We start from the raw sequence: 22,415 nt of genomic DNA on the forward strand, positions 1-22,415 counted from the left end.
TTGTAATGGAGTGTACATGGCTACATTATGTTTTTTGAAATTCATTCTGGACCTTCTGACCTCCTGAGTTTTATGTCACTACACTGGTCTGTAATTAGAATAAAGCTTGTATTTTTTTTCAAGCTGTATGCCACATTGACGAAGACTAGTGCAGTAATCCCCAGATTTTCCAGGGAAAGTCCTGTTCTCCTTGCCACCTGGAATATTCCTTGCTCTGTATCGTAAATTGAGTCATTGGTTGCTTGCGTACCATATTAAATGTATAAAGTTTCAGAAGTCAATGTTTATATACCCACAATCGAGGCTGGGATTTTCAAAGCCACCAAGGGAAGTTGGAAGCCCAATTCCCATTAATTTTAATGAGAATTGGGCATGTCAGATTCTTATGGCAGGTTTGAAAACCCAAGCCCTAATGGTATTCATTCAGGTGTGTGTACTTTTTTAGCTTTAGTTTACTAATAAATATCAATATTTAGGTCTTGGTTGCAGCTTGTATTAGAAAATTAGCTATTGTGCCTATCCATAAGCAAGTGCAGTAGTTGTTCAGTCCAAGCTGTAGGAAGGTGTGCCAGGTAACGGAGATGTGAGTAAGTCCTGGGACTGTGATAAATGTGGACACTTTAAAATATGCTGTTGGGTCAAAACTAGGCACATGAAAAATCAAATTTTGTTAATCCATCTCTAATAATATACTAATTGTGGTGTTCCCTCTAGAACAGTGGTCCCCAAAATGTGGGGGGCACAGAGCAATGTTCAGGAAGGTACAGCGGAACCTGCGGCAAACCCCATGGAGGGCAAGGAGGATGCACCACCCAGCCCCACTCTGCTCCCAGCTCTGCCCCGGCCCTGCCCCCAGCCATGTTCATAGCCTCAGTGCCTGGGCCTGGGCCTGGCCCCGGCCCCCAACCGCGGCCCAGCTCGCTGCTCCCAGGGCCCAGCCCTGCTCCCAACTGCAGCCACGGATGTAGCTCCGGCCCTGAACTCAGTCCCCTGGCACCCAATAGCACCCTGGCTCCCAGCCCCGGCTCCTGACTGCGGCTCCCAGGGGAGGAGTGTGGACAGATTACATTACGGGTAAGGGGGGGATGCAACCTAAAAAATTTGGGGACCATTGCTCTAGAAAATGCGGCTGTCAGGTGAGAGGCAGCAGCAGAAACAAAACTTTTAAGAAACAGACTCTACTTTCATAAAAGATTTTCGCTATATTTTGCTGCTTCAATTTATCCTGAAATCATAGCTTTGGCACTGATTCTGCAAAGACTTATGCATGTGCATAACTTTATACATTGTGACTAGTTCAATTGAAGTCATTGGAGGTACTTAGAATGCAGAAAGTTAACTGCTTGTGTAAGTCTTTGTAGGATCATGGCCTTCTGGCATCATGGTTAGTTGCTGTGACAGTGACAGTATGCCAAATATGATTATGTTTTTTGATTAGCGAATAAATAGCAGGTTGAGAAATGATTTATAAAACCCAAATGTGTTGTCATGTAGCTATCAGTACTGGCCAAGACAGAGTAGGGAGAGAGACATACATTGTTTCAGTATTTCTTAGGATATCAGGCGCATCTCTCTAATTCAGTTTCTTTCATTACACTTTAACTGCTGCTTTTGATGCATTTAGGGCCTGAACCATAGCTCATCTAAGTCAATGAGAGTCTCTTCATTAACTTCACCGGGTTTTGGATCAGGCCTCAAGTGTCAAAAGTAAATAACAGATTTTTTTTTTGGTTGAAACTATTATTATTTGTTTTGCAATAGTGTCTAAGGGCCCGAATCATGGATTGGGGCCCCTTTGTGCGAGGCGTTGTATAGACACATAACAAGAAGACCATCTCTGCCCTGAAGAGAGTACAGTCTAAGTATGATCATGTTTGAATATTCCATACAAAGCTGTATGGCAAAAAAGATTTAGGGCTTTTGAAAATTTTACCCATAACCCTGGAAAAAATAAGCACAAGAAAATGTGGAATTGCCACTAGTTGTATCCTACTGAGTACTATGTCAGTGTAGTTTTTTATTAACTCTGGTTAATTGATTGTACTATACTATTGTAATAACAATCTGTGCAACCATAAAACTTTCTTTAAGAAGTCTTTCCTTTTGACTCTATGGACTTTTGATCAGGCCCCCAAATCAAAGTTACAGTTCTTCTTCGAGTGCTTGCTCATATCCATTCCATTAGGTGTGTGCGCGCCGCGTGCACGATCGTCGGAAGATTTTTACCCTAGCAACACCGGCGGGTCGGCTGTGGAGCCCCCTAGAGTGGCGCCTTCATGGCGCTGAATATATACCCCAGCCGACCCGGCGCCCCCTCAGTTCCTTCTTACCGCCCCTGACGGTCGTTGGAACTGTGGAGCGCTGCTTAGCTGTTCTCCACTTTCCCTAGCTTTATTGTTGTATCATAGTTGTAGTTATAGTTATAGTCTTAGAGTTTGTTGTAAGTTAGTTAAGTAGTTGTAAAGTTGTTCTAAATAGTCCAGGGGGTTAAGGGGGTCGTCTCCCCCCTTTCTCCCCCGGCCGCGGGGCCGGGCTCATGCCCAACGCTCCCGGCTTCAAGCTGTGCGCCTCCTGCGCTAAACCTATGCCCACGAGCGACCCGCACGAATCTTGTCTGAAGTGCCTGGGAGAGTCACACCAGACAGACAAGTGTAAAATCTGTAAGGCCTTTCGTCCGAGAACGAAGAAGGAGCGGGACTTTCGGCTCAGGCAACTTCTGATGGAGGCGGCTCTTAGCCCGGACGCTCCTTCCACGAGCAAGGCCCCGGCACCTAGCACCTCGGTGCGCAGTGCCCCGGCGGCACCGGCTGCGACGACCACGCGAGTGGCGTCAGACAAGCCTCCCCGGCACCGGACCTCGTCGGCACCGCAGACACAGCAAGTGCCTCGGCGCCGGTCCTTATCCCCAGGGCATAAAAAAGCCCATAAGACGGGGACATCAGTGCCGAAGACGCCAGCTCCCCCAGTGTCGGGGGTAGAGCCGCGTCCACCGGTGGAGCAACGGAAACAGTTGCCTCCGGCACCGTCGACTCCGGCGCCGAGGCCGTTGAGTCCGGTGCAAATAGCGTCTCCCCCCAGGCCGGCGGTGATACAGTGCCTCCCGTCGACTCCAGAGACCTTCGCGGCGGCGAGAGACTTAATAGCTCTCACGGAGCCGGCACCGCCTCAGCCACCGGCACCGACTGCACCGTTGACTCGCCCGGTCCAGTCGAGGGGGAAACCTGCTTTGATGCGCCCACCATCACAGGGGCTGGAACCTCGGCACCGGTCCAGGTCCCGAAGCAGGTCCCCACGCCGCTCGCAGTCCCGGCGCCGAATATCGTCTCGGCACCGGTCGTACTCGCGGCCAAGATCTACTTCGCGGCACCGCTCTACGTCTCGGCACCGCTATGATCGTCGGCACCGATCAACGTCGAGACGTAGTTCTCGGCACCGCTACGGTCGGCGCTCGACGTCGAGGGGTCGCTCCCGGCACCGGGCATACTCCAGGTCCTCGTCGAGGTCCAGATCCGACTCCCGGCACCGACGAGGTCATCGGCACCGGTCGCGGTCCCGGCACCGATCGCCGGCACCGCGCGGAGATAGATCATCTCCGGACCGGCACCGTGCGGCACCGCAGCCCACCGGGATGGTTTCATCTCTCTCGGCACCGCCATGGCCGTCTAGATCGGTGTCTCGCTCCTCGGAGGACTTGTCGAGATCGGCATACCCCCCTCAAGGGCGCGCCGATGAACAAAATTTCGGCCACTGGCAGGAGATGGCAGAGGACCAATCTCATGGACCATCTCACTGGTCGTTTTGGACCCCGTGGGCATACCACCAAGAACAAGGGGCTCCAATACCATCGACCTCTCGCTCGGGTCACTCGGTTAGAAGGGCCCCAGAATCCACCATCTCTCGGCCTCCGCCAGGAGGCATGGAGGCTTCGGTGTCCACGCCACCCGACACCAGGGACCCAAGTGCAGGTGATGCCCCGGCCCAAGAGCAAGGGGATCAGGACCCCCCCTTGGATCCGGTACCACCGGAGGCATCCTCTTCCTCCTCTCCGGACGAGGCAGTGGCGGGCACTTCATGTACGGGTCCCCCTCCGATAGATCTTCGGGCTCACCAGGATCTCCTGCGTAGGATGGCCCGTAATATGGACCTGCAGGCGGAGGAGATAGTGGAGGTGCACGACCCGATCGTGAACATCCTTGGAGCAGATGCCCCATCGAGGGTGGCGTTACCTCTGATCCGCACGATCCAATCGAATGCGGATACGATATGGCAAACTCCTGCCTCCATTCCACCCACAGCGAGAGGGGTGGAAAGAAAATACTTTGTCCCCTCTAAGGACTATGGGTACTTGTACACCCACCCCCAACCGTGCTCACTGGTGGTGGAATCAGTGAATGCACGAGAGCGCCACGGCCAGCAGGCTGCAGCGCCTAAATCAAAAGAGGCTAAGCGGCTCGACCTGTTTGGCCGTAAGGTCTACTCAGCCGGAGGGCTACAACTGAGAGCGGCGAACCAACAGGCGTTACTGAGCCGCTACAATTTCAACTCCTGGAACTCTATGGGGAAGTTTAAGGAGTTGATTCCCCAAGAGTCCAGGGAAGAGTTTGGAGCCATGGTAGAGGAGGGCAAGAAGGTGGCTCGGACCTCCTTGCAGGCCTCCTTGGACATTGCAGACTCAGCGGCGAGGACCCTGGCTTCGGGCATCGCTATGCGCAGGATCTCCTGGCTTCAGGTTTCGGGTTTGCCTCCGGAGCTGCAGCAAACCCTACAAGATCTGCCTTTTGAGGGGCATGGATTGTTCTCGGATAAGACGGATTCCCGCCTGCAGAGCCTCAAGGACTCGAGAACAATCATGCGCTCCCTGGGGATGCATGTTGTGGGCCCCCAGCGCAGGCCATTTAGGCCGCAACCTCAGCGCTTCTACCCCCCCCCGCCTCGTCAGAGACAAGACTCGGCCCGGAGGCGAGGGCGAGGTGGTAGAAGAAGGTGGACCGGCCCTCAACCCGGCCAGAACCAGGGGCCACCTCGACCACCTTCAGGCCCCAGGCAGAACTTTTGAAGGTGCGGTCGAGGACGGCGCCCCAGTCATCCCCCAGGATCCAGCCCCCTCCTTTCGGGATCGCCTCTCCCACTTCCACCGTGCTTGGTCCCTTATAACTTCGGACCGTTGGGTCCTCCGCACGGTGGAGAGGGGATACGCTATCCAGTTTTCTTCTATCCCCCCCTCCTCCCCCCCTTCCCCGTCCCTCTTCAGGGACCCTTCTCACGAGCAACTTCTTATACAGGAAGTTTCTACGCTCCTCGCTATGGGGGCCATAGAGGAGGTTCCAGTGGAATTAAGGGGCAGGGGATTCTACTCCCGTTATTTCCTCATCCCCAAGTCCAAAGGAGGTCTGCGACCCATCTTGGACTTGCGCGGACTCAACAAATTCGTAGTAAAGTTGAAGTTCCGCATGGTCTCTCTGGGGGCCATTATCCCTTCCCTCGATCCTGGAGACTGGTTCGCCGCCCTCGACATGAAAGACGCATACTTTCACATTGCTATTTACACGCCTCACAGACGCTTCCTGCGATTCGTGGTAAACAGGGTGCACTACCAATTTGCAGTCCTTCCCTTCGGCCTATCCTCGGCCCCACGGGTGTTCACGAAATGTATGGCTGTCGTGGCAGCGTACCTTCGTCGGCAAGGGATACAGGTGTTCCCGTACCTAGACGACTGGCTGGTACGCGGTCGCACCAAAGAACAAGTTCGCGATCACGTCCACATAATAGTGCGCACATTCAACAAGTTGGGTATCCTACTCAACAAGGACAAATCCACTCTAGAACCTACCCAGAGAATAGAATTCATCGGTGCGGTTCTAGACTCCAGACGCGCACAAGCCATCCTGCCAGACAATCGCTTTTGCACCATCACGAGCCTCATCCAAGGACTCAAGGCCTTCCCAACTACCACGGTGAGGTCATGCCTTACCCTGCTGGGTCACATGGCTTCCTGCACGTACGTAACCAGGCATGCCAGACTTCGGCTTCGCCCACTCCAGACCTGGGTGTCATCAATATACCGCCCACATCGGGACAGCCTGAATATGGTGGTCACAATCCCGAACTCGGTCCTGACCTCCCTCACATGGTGGCTAGATCACAATGTGGTTTGCGAGGGGATGCCGTTTCACGCCCCACAACCCTCTCTGCACCTGGTCACAGACGCTTCATCTCTGGGTTGGGGCGCCCATCTCAACGAGCACCATACCCAGGGCCTGTGGACTGCACCTCAGCTAGCCCTACACATCAATGTTCGGGAACTGATGGCGGTGCGCCTGGCGTGCCAGGCATTTCTCAATCTCCTACGTGGCCGCTGTGTGTTAGTTCTCACCGACAACACCACGGCCATGTTTTACATCAACAAGCAAGGAGGAGCACGTTCGTCAATTCTATGCCAAGAGGCCATTCGCCTGTGGGACTTCTGCATCGCCCACTCAATCCATCTCACGGCATCGTTCCTCCCTGGAGTCCAGAACACTTTAGCGGACCGACTCAGCAGGTCCTTTCAAACGCACGAGTGGTCTATCCGTCCGGACATCATACATTCCGTCTTCCAGAAGTGGGGGTTTCCCCAGATAGACCTGTTTGCATCTCGAGACAACAGGAAGTGCCACGTGTTCTGCTCCCTGCAAGGTCGAGCCCCAGGCTCCCTCTCGGATGCGTTTCTCCTTACCTGGAAAGACCACCTGTTTTATGCCTTCCCTCCGTTTCCTCTGGTCCACAAGGTACTGCTCAAATTGCGCAGAGACCAGGCACAGGTGATTCTGATCGCTCCAGCGTGGCCGAGACAACATTGGTACACCACGCTGCTGGAACTCTCGGTTCAGACACCGATCCCGCTTCCGTTGTATCCGGATCTCATCACGCAGAACCACGGCCGGCTGCGTCACCCCGACCTGCAATCACTCCACCTCACGGCGTGGCTGCTCCATGGTTCACCCAGGCAGAGCAACAGTGTTCACACTCTGTCCAACAGATTCTGCTGAGCAGTAGGAAGCCTTCAACACGGACCACATACTTGGCCAAGTGGAAGCGGTTCTCCTGTTGGTGCGAGCAACGAGCCACGTCCCCATTGCACGCACCTATTCCTCTTATTTTGGAATATCTCCTCTCCCTAAAACAGCAGGGGTTGGCGATATCTTCAATTAGAGTTCACCTGGCCGCTATATCGGCCTTCCATCCAGGGGAACTCGCGTCCTCGGTATTCTCTAACCCGATGGTCGTTAGATTCCTCAAGGGCTTAGACCGGATGTACCCACAACAACGTCAGCCCGTTCCGACGTGGGACCTCAACCTGGTTCTCTCCAAGCTCACAGGTCCTCCATTCGAGCCACTGGCCACCTGTTCACTTCTGTACCTATCCTGGAAGACAGCCTTCCTCGTAGCCATCACCTCAGCAAGGCGCGTTTCTGAACTCAGGGCGCTTACATCCGAGCCCCCTTACACAGTTTTCCATAAGGATAAAGTGCAGCTTCGTCCACATCCTGCCTTTCTCCCTAAGGTGGTTTCTCCATTTCATATCAACCAGGATATATTTCTCCCGGTCTTTCACCCTAAACCACATGCTTCTCGCCAGGATCAACGTTTGCATTCTCTGGACGTACGCAGGGCCCTGGCCTTCTATATTGACCGCACAAGGCCCTTTAGAAAGACGACGCAACTCTTCGTTGCAGTGGCCGACCGAATGAAAGGCTCACCGGTCTCATCACAACGCCTATCCTCCTGGATTACGTCTTGCATCCGGACTTGCTACGACCTGGCAGGTGTCTCAGCACCCCACCTCACCGCTCACTCCACGAGGGCACAAGCTTCCTCGGCGGCTTTCCTGGCGCAAGTTCCGATCCAGGACATTTGTAGAGCTGCGGTTTGGTCGTCAGTCCACACGTTTACAGAACACTATGCACTAGTGCAGCAGTCCAGGGACGATGCTGCCTTTGGATCAGCGGTTTTGCACACAGCAATGTCTCACTCCGACCCCACCACCTAAGTTGGGCTTGGGAGTCACCTAATGGAATGGATATGAGCAAGCACTCGAAGAAGAAAAGACGGTTACTCACCGTTGTAACTGTTGTTCTTCGAGATGTGTTGCTCATATCCATTCCAAACCCGCCCTCCGTCCCCACTGTCGGAGTAGCCGGCAAGAAGGAACTGAGGGGGCGCCGGGTCGGCTGGGGTATATATTCAGCGCCATGAAGGCGCCACTCTAGGGGGCTCCACAGCCGACCCGCCGGTGTTGCTAGGGTAAAAATCTTCCGACGATCGTGCACGCGGCGCGCACACACCTAATGGAATGGATATGAGCAACACATCTCGAAGAACAACAGTTACAACGGTGAGTAACCGTCTTTTGGCTAACCTGTTTAAATAGAATTTAAAATATTTCTCTGTGTAAACAAAATAGTTGCATATTTGGCACTAGATTTTTAAAAATTAAGACTAACTTATACAACGTCTGTTTTGAATATATTTTACACCTATCACCTGTGGCATTAGTTCACTGTTAACTTGTCACAATACTCAGCATGTTCCCTGTCTTACACATCTTGTCCTTAACATAAAAAACATATATAACTCTGTGAGCCTGGGCTTTGCTTTGTGGGGTGTACTTTTTCTCTCTTACGATTGGGACCTTTTAGGATCACTGGCATTTTGCTTGGCCATAAATTATAAACAAATGGAACTCTACCATTCACTGCCATTCTTTTGCTACCTACTTGGAAAGTGCTTCCAAAAAGGCCTTACAGGAAAGGGGTGAGTATCTTTAAAACTCAGTATCCAAACACTAGCTCAAGAATGCACTTAGGTAGCCTAGCCTTGGGAATTTGATTCATCCTATTTGCGTTTCCATTGTTTCTCTATTAAGCTCCAAGGGAAGGTACTGATGTTATAATTTTCTCTGTTCTTAGAGAACAAATCTCTTTCTAACCATTAAACGATACACTAAATATCTAAATAGTTTTAAGGGTTTAGAAAGTATAGCAAAATATATTAAACTTAGAGCTGGGTGAAAATTTTAGGCCAAATCTGTTTTCAGCAAAAAATACAGATGTGGTGACACTGAAACGGTTCATGAATTTGTCTGTTTCCTCAAATTGTTGATTGGGGGGGGGAGGGAGAAGAAGAGGGGGAGAGGAAGCAAAACCTTTAACAATACTGAAAGGCAAAAAATTTATTTTGACATTTTCAAAATGTGACATTTAAATTTTTTGGTTCAAAACAACTTTTTGTTTAGAAATTTCCTTTAATTTTATTTAAAAAAATTCAAAAATGATAAATGCTCAAAATAGAAACAGTTTCATTTTTGGATGAAGGAAATATTCTGTTCAACCCAAAGTGAATGTTAAAACTAAGTTGCCAAAAATTTTGAAATATTTCATTTTTGGTTTTACCTGAAAATGTGAGAGTTCCAATATTTTGGAATTGCCAGGGAACCGAAAAAACTCTTATTTGCTCAGCTGTCATGAACCATCCTTTTTTTGCACACCTTCATCATGCTGGAATCAAAGTTAAATATGGGCCAAAAGTAGACCTCCAGATTAATGAGACGAATGTCAGTAGATGTGACGCAGTCCTAGTGGATTTCTTATGACTGCTCTAGAGATGATGACATACCTTTTCTCTAGTATTGGTAGCTCTGCTCAAATTTGTCATGTTTGGTGAGCTTATGCACATTCAGTTGTATACGGTAAATACACTCTGCGTTTTAGGCCCCAAGTGCCTGATTTTTATATATATATACTGAGTTTTTGCCTCTTAATATCTTGATTTAAACTCCTCCATTTATTACAGGTTAGTGTTGTTAATTAAAATAGCATTTACGGTGGTTGCTTCTTTTGTGATTTGCTGGCTCCCATTCTGCACAGAAGTGGAACAAATCCTGCAAGTACTCAGAAGACTCTTTCCCATTGATCGAGGCTTGTTTGAGGTATGCGGGTTGTTTTGTTTGTGTAAATGTTCTGTATTCTTAGATCCCTTGAGGAACCTTCATCGTGACCTTTAGGGATTTCATGTGGAAGACACACCACAGAACTAGTAATCTGAGCTGCCTTCGTTGGCAGTCATTTCTTGCCAGTTATTTAATCCAGTATTTCACCCCTAGCTCAGCTGGCATCTTCCAGGATATTATATGAGTAGACAACACTTATCCCATCATCAAACCCATACTTCAATCATACATTTTTCCATTGACATAGATTCATAGTAATTGACAGTGTCAGAAGATACAATGTAAAAGTTAACAGCTTCAGAATCTCCCCTTTGGTTAGCATAATACTCAGCTTTATTGAAAGGAATTATTTATACAACTAGTAATGGTTGTAGTGTTTCAGGTGTAAATTAAAGCCTGCTTTGTGTCCTAGCTGATATTCTCAGTAGCCACTTTCTACAAAAGTTTATTTAGACCAGTTGTGCTTTTACTATTCCTAAGTAGTAGTTTGATTCAGCAGAATGTTCTTGAGGCTTGATCCTGCAAGATGCTGAGCACTGTCGCCCCAATCCAGCAAAGCAGTTAAGCACATACTTAAATCTAAGCACACAAGTAGCCTCCTAGATGCCAGTGGGTCTACTACTTATATGCTTAAAATGGCACTTCAGTGCTTTGATAGATTGGGGTCAGAGTGCTTAGCTCCTGGCAAGATTGACTCAAGTTTAAGAGCAAGTTCTATACCACAGACTTCCCCACAGTAGAAACTAAGGGCTTGATTCAGTAATGCTTCAGTGGGACTTAAGTGCTTTGCTGAGTGCTTAAGTGCTTTGCTGAATCTGGGCCTAAGTGACTGTTGTTAGTGTAAATGGTTTGCCTTATATATGTGGCTTCTGTTAGGCCTTGGCTACACTGGCAATTCACAGGTGTGAAAAAACACCCCCCCCCCGAGCGCAGCGAGTGCAGCGCTGTAAAGCGCCAGTGTAATCAGCGCCTGCAGCACTGCACGCTCGCTCGCAGCACTGCAAGCTATTCCCCTCGGGGAGGTGGAGTACATACAGCGCTGCGAGAGAGCTCTCGCTGGTGACGCGACTACACTCGCGCTTCACAGCACAACCTGCAATATCTTTGCCCTTAAAAACTAACATTATGGATACACTGAGGGTGGCATTTAATTTAGATGCAGCCATAGGAATATTTTCAGAACATATTCTCCAGCAGCTTGTTAAAAAATAATTGAAGCTTGGGAGATAAAGATATTTACAAACCAAAATACCTTTTGTCACTTTGCATTTTTTACCCTTTGCTAAGTTTAAAAATAAAAGCTGTAAATGTCAACAAACAATGAATCCAAAAGAGCCCAAGGATTTTAGTCTAATATTAGACCAAATATTTTCAGACTGAATAGGGGAGTGACTTACTTGGATACTAATCTGGATAAACTGAGAAATTGTCTATGTAAGCAATGCACAGTAAGTTTATACTCTGTTGCCTGTAACAGGTTCTTTGAATTGATTCCCATTTACAGAAACAGCAACAAATGCTGATGGTTGTAAAATCTTACTGGCTATGAAGTAGGCATCTTATATGTTTGCTGGTGCTGCGAAACCCTCTGTTCACTTGTAGTCCTCAGCAAATTTGAAGCGCATATTCTGTATTGCTAGTAAGCATACAAGGAAGATGGCTTAGTAGTTGGTGCTAGTAGCTTTCTTGTTGTTATGTCTACACAACTGTGATTCTAGCAGCTGTTTAGGGATGAGTTTCATGGGCACGATAGCTGTGCTTACAAATGTAATTTTGAAAGTGATCCTAGCACAACTGCTAATGTCTTTAGACTTCTTGATTTATTAGTGGTTAACTCTGTCATTGCTAGTAAGCAGAGCTAAATACATTCAGGTGTGTAATAAATGTGAGAATATGTTGACTCTAGGTCTGTCAAGCGATTAAAAAAATTAATCGTGATTAATCGCACCGTTAAACAATAATAGAATACCATTTATTTAAATATTTTTGGAGGTTTTCTACATTTTCAAATATATTGATTTCAATTACAACACAGAATATGAAGTGTACAGTGCTCACTTCATATTTATTTTTGATAAGTATTTGCACTGTAAAAAAAAACAGAAATAGTATTTTTCAATTCACCTCAGACAAGTACTGTAGTGTAATCTCTTTATCATTAAAGTTGAAGTTACAAATGGAGGATTATGTACAAAAAAACTGCATTCAAAATTAAAACAATGTAAAATTTTAGAGCCTGCAAGTCCACTCAGTCCTACTTCTTGTTAAGCCAATCGCTCAGACAAACAAGTTTGTTTACATTTGCAGGAGATAATACTTCCCGGTTATTGTTTACAATGTCACCTGACAGTGAGAACAGGTGTTCTCATGGCACTGTTGTAGCTGGAATTGCAAGATATTTACCTGCCAGATGCACTGAAGATTCATATGTCCCTTCATGCTTCAACCACCATTCCAGGGGACATGCGTCTATGCTGATGACGGGTTCTGCTCGATAATGATCCAAAGCAGTGCAGACCGACACATTTTCATTTTCATTATCTGAGTCAGATGCCACCAGCACAAGGTTAATTTTCTTTTTTGGTGGTTCGGGTTCTGTAGTTTCCGCATTGGAGTGTTGCTCTTCTAAGACTTCTAAAAGCATGCTCCACACCTTGTCCCTCTCAGATTTTGGAAAGCACTTCAAATTCTTAAACCTTGGGTCGAGTGCTGTAGCTATCTTCAGAAATCTCATATTGGTACCTTCTTTGCGTTTTGTCAGATCTGCCGTGAAAGTGTTCTTAAAATGAACAACATGTGCTGGGTCATCATCCAAGACTGCTATAACATGAAATATATGGCAGAATGCGGGTAAAACACAGAGCAGGGGACATACAATTCTCCCCCAAGGAGTTAAGTCACAAATTTAATTAACGCATTATTTTTTTAACGAGTGTCATCAGCATGGAAGCATGTCCTCTGGAATGGTGGCCGAAGCATGAAGGGGCATATGAATGTTTAGCATATCTGGCACGTACATACCTTGCAATGCTGGCTACAAAAGTGCCATGCAAATGCCTGTTCTCACTTTCTGGTGACATTGTAAATAAGAGGGCAGCATTATCTCCTATAAATGTAAACAAACTTGTTTGTCTTAACGATTGGCTGAACAAGAAGTAGGACTGAGTGGCCTTGTAGGCTCTGAAGTTTTACACTGTTTTGTTTTTGAGTGCAGTTATGTAACAAAAAAAAATCTACATTTGTAAACTGCAGTTTCACGACAAAGAGATTCCACTATAGTACTTAGTATTTTTCAATTCACCTCATACATTTCTTTTATCATTTTTACAGTGCAGATATTTGTAATAAAAAATAATATACACTTTGATTTCATTTACAACACAGAATACAATATATATATGAAAATGCAGAAAAACATCCAAAATATTTAATAAATTTCAACTGGTATTCTATTGTTTAACAGTGCAATTAAAACTGTGATTAATCACGATTGATTTTTTTATAATTAATTTTTTTGAAATGAATTAACTGCGATTAATCGACAGCCCTAATTGACAGTCTTCACATTTGAAAAAAGTTTCACAGGTGCTATCATTTTGATGTAAATTTTCCTAGAGATGAATGTTTTCAGAGCTTTATTTTCACAAAGTGTGTGGTCTTGACTTAAGACTGATGGTCTCTTGTGTTTGAGAAAGTATTTCTCAGTTATTTTAATACATGTTTTAATTCAGTTTCTTTCAGATTTTAATTTTCTCTGTTTGAGCTAAGGTCACACTGACCCGATATTGCCTTTCGTTATAGCATATGACATCTGAGTATCAAAATGTGTTTTCAATGAAATATTAAATAATCCTCATATTATTTGAACAGCCAACTAACATAGATACAACTCATTAAATATCTTTTCAGGATAAAGTAGCCAATATCTGGTGTAGTCTAAGTGTTCTTATAAAGATAAAGAATGTGATGTCACCTCAAACCCAGCTTAAACTCAGGTAAGAGAACTGAAGACTTTTAGGTAACTTTCACTTTTAGTCATATCATGGGGGATTTTCAAAAGCACCTAAGTGATTTAGGATCACAAATCCTATTGAAAGTCAAAGGGACTTATGTTCCTAAGTCACAAAGATGCTCTTGAAAACCACATCCATTAATTTTTGGGAAGAACCGAGAGAGAAAATTTTCAGAGTTTTTAAAAAGACTTTTGTTCATAGTGTATTTTTAGTTCCAAATAATACAAATAAAATTAAAGATTTTCCCCAGGTTTGTGTGTGTTTAGAATGTTATGAAACTTTTTTCTGTGTGTTTGTGTAATTTGAGCTGAATAATTAGTTAAAATTGGGAAGCTAGATAAAAATAACAAACACATGCATTTGACTTTTTCCATTATTTCTTCTAAATGTTTAAAGTTTGCATAATCCAAAATATTTCAAATAAGCAAATAGTTCAAGATGAGGCTCTTTCAGTATGGAAGATGGCTAAAAAGTTACTGAAGAATAAAATTTTCAAAAGCACCTAAGTCAATTAGGAGCACATACCACACTGACTTAGGCTCCTACTGATTTGTGCTTTTGAAAATGGGACATGGGTCCCTAAGTCACCTAGTTGCTTTTGAAAATATTATCTGAAAACATGAAAGTGGTTATTTATATATTAAAGGATAAACTTAATTTTTTTTTTAAATAATCTTTTAGCTTTGCTTTTACATTTCTGACCCTACTTCCGGCTTGTATAAAACTAACCCTCCAGCCATCACTCCGACGATTTAAATTTGCTCTGGTAAGTGTATTTTTTTAAATTGTTTCTTATTTAAAATCTATCACTGAGTGTTGGAGCATGGCCAACAGTTCTCCTTAAAATTGTCCCACTGTGCAGAGTTATGTATGTTGTTAAATGTCATTTGATATCTGCTGAAGAGACTGTTTGTTTAAAAAGCATATCACCAATAGAACTGAGTATCAAAGTTGTATCGGAGGACCTAACTAATGTCTTTTAAATCTCAGGTTTTCCCCTTGTCTATACTTCTTTTTCTCTTATCCTCGGTTTTCTTTATCTTAATTCTGTATTTTTATTATTTTCCTCTGAAAAGCCGTTTGAAGATTCTCCACACAATAAAGCTTTGTATGGGTTTGAGATTTCCTTTCTCTTTCGTTTTGTTTCCAGAGTGATAGTTTTTTTTAATGCACTGGCTGCCAAATTCAATAAAAATTCCCACAATAGTCATTGCAGGCTCATTAGTGGTTTGAAAAGGAATGATCCTTTTTTTGTTTTTAACAAATGTTTGCTTTTCTCTCTGTAGTCTAATATCATTGAACATAAATTTAGGCATATTTACACGACATGAATGTAAAATATTCCTTTTAAACTAAAAGCACTTTTATACCAAGACAGATATCACTAAAATGTAAACAGTAATTGATTTATATGGTTTAAAATATACAATAATTTCTAAGTATTATTTGAGTTTATAATAGTGATGCCTATAACTAGGATTAATCCTTCCCGAGAATTGTCTTGTAGTTTAATTCTTGCTCAATATATTTTTAGTTCAGTAAAAAGAATGAGACCTTTTGTTGTTACTTCTGAGGCCCGGGTTGTTCATGAGCACAGTTGACCCAGCGTAATACAACCTACATCAGGTATGGTAGTTGCATAGTTCTGACTTTATATAGTAGGGCCCCAATCCTGCAGTCACTTATATATGTGAGTGATTCAGTTTACTTTGATGGGATTACTCATGTGAGGATAGTTAAGCACATGCATAAGCGTTTGCAAGATAGGGGCATTATTACATGAGACATGTTCTGAATACTCTGGGTCAAACTTTCAAAAAGCTCCTTTTTGCAGCCACAACCTGTTACAGGTGCAGATCAGCGTACTTGTCCCTCTAACTATATTGAAACATGCAAATTGCTCTGGAGTTGAATATGTTTAGTACAAATTAGATACATTGGACACTTCATACTGATGCCAGCCTTTACATAAAATTAGGCCAACCGAAACCTACACTTTGCATTGGGCAGATATATATTAACCTCTTCTACTTGAATCTTTTTAGGTTAGTTGTGCATTGTCATTCTTCCTGTTCTCCTTCCAAGTACATGAAAAATCCATTCTTCTAGTATCAATGTAAGTCATTTTTTATATAGAAAATATTTTGATACCCTTTTCCCCAATTTGCATAGTGCCACAGGCTTCTTCCTCACTTAGAAATAATGTATCTATTAAAACAGAGACTTCTAAAAAAAAATTGTGCATATAGTTTTAATTCTGTAAGAACTTCTGAATGATAAGTAATTTGGGGCTATGAAAGTAGAAATTTCCTTTTTGGTAGAGTTAGCACAAAATATGCGTGGCTGTCCAGATGGTAGGGTTGACTGATTCTGGGGGTGGGAAGGGTGAGACTGCCATGGAAACGAAAGAAAAGCCACAGACATGTAGTTATCCAGAAAGCATATATAAGGTAAGTAATAATGATGAGTGAAATAGGGTGAATTCTCCCTCATTTCTCAATAACTACATGGCAAAGGGCCTCCCGTCTTGGAAATTAATGTATATATTCCCCTTCTCTTTCCTTTGTTGGGAGATAAGTCTTCAGGCAAAGGGTCATCTTCCCCTTGGATGAAGTATAGCCATCATGTGGGAGAAACTTGAACACTGGTGTGGTAGCACCTTTAATATTCCTCTCCTAGGTTTACATTAGAAGCTTACATAGAAGCCCACAGGGGACAATTTTATCTAGACTGGCCACTAAACTATTGTTTCTAACTTCCTGGCAGAACACACAACTTTACCATCCTTACTAATGTGACTAGGCACGGATGCTTATAAACTGCAACTGTTCCTTTTGAATGCATATTGTGCTGCAATTCATCGCACGGGGCAGAATATCTCTTGCACCAGAGCTCTGCTTGGTGTGGTCACAGCTTCTTTGGTTCTTGCGGTCAGCCTGTCACTGCTTTACGGCATGTCTACACAAACACCTAGTGCGTGGCAGCTGCGGTGTAAATTTACCGTGTTCCAACGTGTAGCACACTAACTGTCTGTGTGGACCCTGCTGCTACGTACTAAAAGTTCTCTAGTGCACACACACATACTGCGGTTTGAATCAGCAGTAGGTTAGTGCACACTAGGGAACTGTTAGTGCACAGCAGCAGGATCCATACGGACAGTTAGTGCATGGCATGCGAGGGCACTTTAGATTTACACCTCAGCTTGCTGTGCACTGAGTGTTCATATACACAAGCCCTATGGCAGTGAGAGGCTGACGGCAAGAATCAAAGATGCCAGGTGCTACATCAAGCATAGCTCTGGTGCAGGAGATATTCTGCCCTGGTTCTGCCATGTCTCCTATGCTGAGTGAGAGGGTGGCAGGCCCAGTACTGGCACTCTTGCCCTAGGAGGGAGTTCTGCCATAGTGTCTGGCTCCAGATGGCAAAAGAGGAGTCAGATCACAATAGAGTCTCTGGCCCAGAATAAGTAAAACTTGTGTATAACAAAAGTTTAGAGAGAACCAGCAAAGCTGTTGTCATTACAGTGTTTGTACACCTATTTTTCTTTTCATTGTAGACCAGTCTGCTTAATGATAAATGAAATTCCTTTGATGTGTACATGGTTTTTACTTGTGTCAACCTTCAGGTGAGTCAGACACTATTAACTTCAATACAGTATGCTTCCTGCCTTGATTCTCGTACATCTTTCTAAGCATATTCTTTTTTCTCACCTTTTATTGCGTTACTTAAAATGTAAATTTGTTGGAATGTAGACTAATGTCCTTCTGTTTTAACAGCTTGCTGCCTCTTCTGTTGAAGGATGGCCTGCTTCTTGCCTATGTGGTGACAACACTGGCGTTTCTGACAGTATGTGCGACTTCTTTTTCAATATTTGAAAAGACTTCAGAAGAGGACCTGCAGCTGAAGTCACTCTCCCTTTCTATTAGGGGATACATTCCTTCATTTAGGGCATTCCCAAAGATTATTAAGAGTCTGGTAAGAAACTTTTAACTGTTCATAATATGTTGTTTTTAAAAATCATGATAAACCAGCGTTATGCCCACAATTATGTACATTTTTGTGGCTATAGGATTTATATACTGTTTATGGAATATACTCGTTTGCACATTTGTTCTTAACAGAAGTTTCATGTGAACAACTTCATGTGTTGAAAACACACAAGAGACCCATCTGTCTTCTTCCAAGCTGTCTCCATATATGTAATACTTTCCCAATCCCTCCTCCCCCCAAATCTCCTCATTCAAATCCCTCCTAAAAGCCCAGAATAAGTAAGTTAGGAAGAAAGGGGAGAGAGAGAAATCCCAGCTAGATCCTTCCTCTCCTCTTTTAATGAGAGTATTGTTGGACCTTTTAGTTTCAAGCCTTGGGGGCTGGGACTGTCTTCACACTTCCCTTATACAGTTGCATACACTACCAGTGCTTAATAGTAATGAGATCACCCTTACTTTGCAGCAACATGTCAGAAGATCCCGTTCCAAAATACTCCTTAATGTATTGAATATATAGAAGGAAACTGTCTAATCTCCGGGTGGTTTTTTTTTGAGGTGATTAGCTTGACTGTATTTATATCAGCTTAGAGAATGGCACACAAGATGTTAGTATAGATGCACACTGTATTTTCTAAGAGGTCATCTATATAGAGGATGAAGAACTCAAAGCACCTAAGCAATGAAAGTAACTTCTTATTCATTTGACACTGTAAATCAATGGTAACTAATGTATCATTCTTTATCTTACAGTTTATTGTCTCAGTAACTCTGATGGGCATCCTCACTTTAATGAGTGCCACACTGACTCCTCCACAGAAGCTACCAGATTTATTTCCTGTATCTGTGTCTGTTGTTTCCTGCTTACACTTCTTATTCTTCTTGACGTATTTTAATGCTATTGTACTGTGGGACTCAAGAAATGGCAGAAATCAGAAGAAAATCAATTAGTTAAATTCTAACCTGTGAAAACTCAAGACTAAACTGGAAAGAGAATATTTTCAGTGAAAATATCAGTTACAATAGGCAGCTTTAACTCACTGTCTTATTTAGTATATTTCCCATGAGCTAATGAAAACTAGGAAACAAATTGTTTTACATTTAAACACAAAGAATAAGTTAATGACTTTTATTTTGAGGAAGAGTAGCTATCACCAAACAGTGTTTGAAATTTAACTCAACTTGTTATATTCTCAAGAACTTTAATACTTCTGATATGGTTTTCCAATATGAAAAGGCTATTTGTAAACTGTAAGTGATTAAATACAGGAAGTCTTGACCCTTAACTAGCAGTGCCAGGTTAATTTAGCAAAGCCACAAATATAATTTGCTACTGTCAAGTCATACATTTCCCAGCATGAAATGTGGAAGAGATACAAATATGGGTTAAACAAGAACTCTTGGCTGTTGCTTCTAAGTGGTACCTCTTGCTGGCCCCTTTTGATTACATAAATTAAACTGCCTTGCACACTATTTCACTGCCACGATGCTTTCATATGATGTGCTTAAAATCATCAAGGCCACTGCACTGATATCCATGACTCACTATCATAGCTCATGGTAACATGACCATCCTACTCTGGCAATAACCCCTTTACCAGCTGAAGTCCATTTTTATTCTAACAAGAGTTTCAGGGTGCTGTGGTTGCTGCTATTGTTTTTCCTACATATCTTTTTTCATAGGGGTAATATAACTTACAAACGACACATCTCTGTAGATAATTGTCAATTTTTAAATTAAAATCTGGTTAAACTGCATTTTCTTCTCTAGAATGTTCAGAGTATTCTGTAGGCCAAAGTCCTGTTTCATCAGCCACAAGCGGAACTGTAGGTTTTTGCTGAAATGAATATTAAAATGACTAATGGGCATAGTAGTCCTTGCATTATTTATGCTGTCCCAACACTCTGGATCACAGAACTTGGTACTGAAAAATGTAGAAGTTGATGGTAGTGGGGGAGAGAACTGGAGTTTTGGACAGCTGGCTATGGGAGAGTTGATGCTTCTTGCACATGGGAGAGAGACTGTATCTCTCTACCTCTCCCTTATGGACTGGGCAGATGTGACTTCTTGTTCCTAGTAGTAGCTACCTCACTTACTTCCCTATGAATAGTCAGAACTGCATCAAGCAATACTGGATAATCACATTTACAGAAAATCTATTACAATGTTTAACAGCGAAAGCTAATTTTGACATGTATTCTGTTAATATTAGGCTTCAGATTTAATACCCTACTGAGATGAACTGAGCCAGTCCATACTTCTCAGTTACTGTTACAGACTGTCAGCAGATGCAGGAAGACAACACTGCCTAAGTTTCCACTGTCCACCTTTAGCTGAGTTCCTGTTAAAGTGGTTAATGCTTCTAGGATTTTATTGCATTAATGTTGTGTTAAGGCACCAAGAGCCTTGGGTAAGTGTCTTTTAAATTAGTATTTAAAAAATAAAAAGGTTTCATATAACCACAATAACTGAATTTGACTAAAATGGAAGCTGAGCTGCTACAACCTACTTCTGAAACAAGGAGCGAGTGGATTCTGCTGCACATTGATGTGGAATAACTTCCAGACTGAGATACTGGTTTGTCATCTTTCTTATCTGAATGGCACTCTGCACAGTGTATTAGCAGCTCAGAGAATACAAACTAATTATACAGCACAAAAGCAGAAATCATAAGAACCAGTATAAAAGGGCTGAATGGGGGAAAGAGAGCCCTTGAGCTGGTATCATTGGAGATAGGTACAGCCTAAAAGTTGAAATCAGATTGGGCAGACATGAAAGGATGAACCATCCTTGTTTAAGGGCATTCCCATATTAACCTGATTACTCTGAGCAAAATACCAAAGTGTCATTGACATTAAAATATTCTAGAGCTGTCTCTGGTGTGTAGCATAAGACATGAGTGTATGTAGCAGGTGTTCTATGAACTTACTTCCCCATGTCTGAATTATGAGGTCACTTAAAAGAAGTTTCTATCCACTGAGTTTACATTTCTTTAATTAAAAGAGGCAGTGTACTTCTTGGTGAAACAACTTGTCTTAATCTTGTCAACAAGTAATTACCAACACTTCTAGAAGGCAGCTTTATTTTGTACGAGGTATAACATTCCACTTAACATATAAGGCATTACTGAACTGCAATTATATATGTAGACAGACAGCACTTGACCTAGTGTATGACAGTTTATTCCAAGCTGTAACTGTAACCTTTCCATAAACATTTAACATTCTTCTGAGAGGGTGTTACCATGATGATTATCCATGTGTAAGGCATGCAAAATTTCCAACCACAATAAAATATTTTCTTTCTTTTAAAAAGGAGTGGGTAGTTATGTGTATCAGCCATAGAAAGAGTCCACAGTGATTTTGAGAAATAACTCCCACAGAACTTTGTGCAAATAAACTTAGTGAAACACTGCCAAAAGTTAAAGCAATGTGGTGAACCTCTATTTTCAATAAAAGAATGTGTAAAACATCCAACTAAGATGGAAGAAAGTGGAATAGTTTCAAATTTCAGTTAGTCTCTTCTGTCTTGTATTCATCACAAGATTAGGGCCAAGTGTTCCCCACCATATAAAAACATTAGTTTTGTGCGTATCTCTTTTCTTTGTCCTTCAGATGGCCTCCAAGGGTGATAAAGCGAGAGTCATCTGATCTACCTTGTGTAGAATTGGGAAATGGTTCTTAGCAGACCCAGCTGTTTCTGAAAGGCAAAAGCTAAGTATACCAAGAGGTCAAAGAAACAGTAACGGCTTTAACAGCATTAAGGTACACATAGTTAAGAGTAAATCTGGAGCAAGATCTTAGATCTTTTTCCCCATTCAGCCCTGCATTTTCTGTTTTCCTTAATAAAACAAACTGCTAAGCTTGGTTATTCTGACATTATGGGGTCAAGGTAAAAATAATTTACTAACTTGACATTAGTTGCTGACTGTCCCTTGTCTAACTTAAGACATTCTGCGTTCTCCTTGCACACCAAATGCCTTTTTGGATCAGGTTGCATATCTATTAAAAAGGGATGTTTCTGCTATTTCAAAAATATCTACATTTACAGAGTGATTGTAGAGTATACAAAGCTGGCAACATCTCTGCACTACTCATCATTTTAGCTTTGTCTAACTCAAAACTTCTATTGTAAAATGCTAGTCGCCTCCTGGTTTGAGAAGCACTACTCTACAATGGTGGTAAAAAATAATATTCAGACTCCTGCACCTTTTTTGTACATCTCCTGTACTTTTTACCCAACACACAAGAGAGGCCACAGCTGCCTTTACAAATTTGGCAACTCTGCCTAAAGGTGGAGAGTTTTTAGGATAATCAGAAATATGCAAAGGATGGCGGAAACAATAGCAAACCCATTTTTACACCAACTCTTCCCTTATATTACTAAGTACGTACACTAGACTAAATCATACTCTAAGTACATGCATG

General features: G+C 43.3%; 2 protein-coding genes across 17 annotated transcripts in view; one reads left to right on the top strand and one right to left on the bottom strand.

Annotated features, from left to right (window-relative positions):
- ALG6 (ALG6 alpha-1,3-glucosyltransferase) overlaps nucleotides 1-19,858 on the top strand; it is a 48,304-nt gene extending 28,446 nt beyond the window's left edge. For all 5 annotated transcript variants that reach the window (XM_005284765.4, XM_065553970.1, XM_008167887.4 and 2 more), the window contains 8 exons: nucleotides 8,608-8,793; nucleotides 9,832-9,967; nucleotides 13,898-13,983; nucleotides 14,683-14,767; nucleotides 16,047-16,117; nucleotides 17,558-17,626; nucleotides 17,778-17,976; nucleotides 18,741-19,858. In XM_005284765.4, coding sequence (XP_005284822.2) covers nucleotides 8,608-8,793; nucleotides 9,832-9,967; nucleotides 13,898-13,983; nucleotides 14,683-14,767; nucleotides 16,047-16,117; nucleotides 17,558-17,626; nucleotides 17,778-17,976; nucleotides 18,741-18,938 — 1,030 coding nt within the window. In that variant the 3' untranslated portion in view covers nucleotides 18,939-19,858. The remainder of the gene's footprint in view (nucleotides 1-8,607; nucleotides 8,794-9,831; nucleotides 9,968-13,897; nucleotides 13,984-14,682; nucleotides 14,768-16,046; nucleotides 16,118-17,557; nucleotides 17,627-17,777; nucleotides 17,977-18,740) is intronic.
- Nucleotides 19,859-21,053: 1,195 nt separating this feature from the next.
- The window catches only part of ITGB3BP (integrin subunit beta 3 binding protein), a 51,158-nt gene continuing 49,796 nt past the window's right edge, over nucleotides 21,054-22,415 (bottom strand). For 6 of the 12 annotated variants that reach the window (XR_010589632.1, XR_002888791.3, XR_010589627.1 and 3 more), the window contains one exon: nucleotides 21,054-21,687. Coding sequence is in view for 2 of the 12 variants with exons in the window: in XM_024104877.3 (XP_023960645.1) it covers nucleotides 21,599-21,687 (89 nt within the window). In the remaining 10 variants the exon portion in view is untranslated. Of the gene's footprint in view, nucleotides 22,401-22,415 lie in introns of all 12 variants that reach the window. The other 6 variants (XR_010589633.1, XR_010589628.1, XR_010589625.1 and 3 more) reach the window with 3 other exon arrangements.

The sequence above is a fragment of the Chrysemys picta genome, chromosome 8, assembly GCF_011386835.1.
Source record: "Chrysemys picta bellii isolate R12L10 chromosome 8, ASM1138683v2, whole genome shotgun sequence".
In the NCBI taxonomy this organism is placed as follows: Eukaryota; Metazoa; Chordata; order Testudines; family Emydidae; genus Chrysemys; species Chrysemys picta.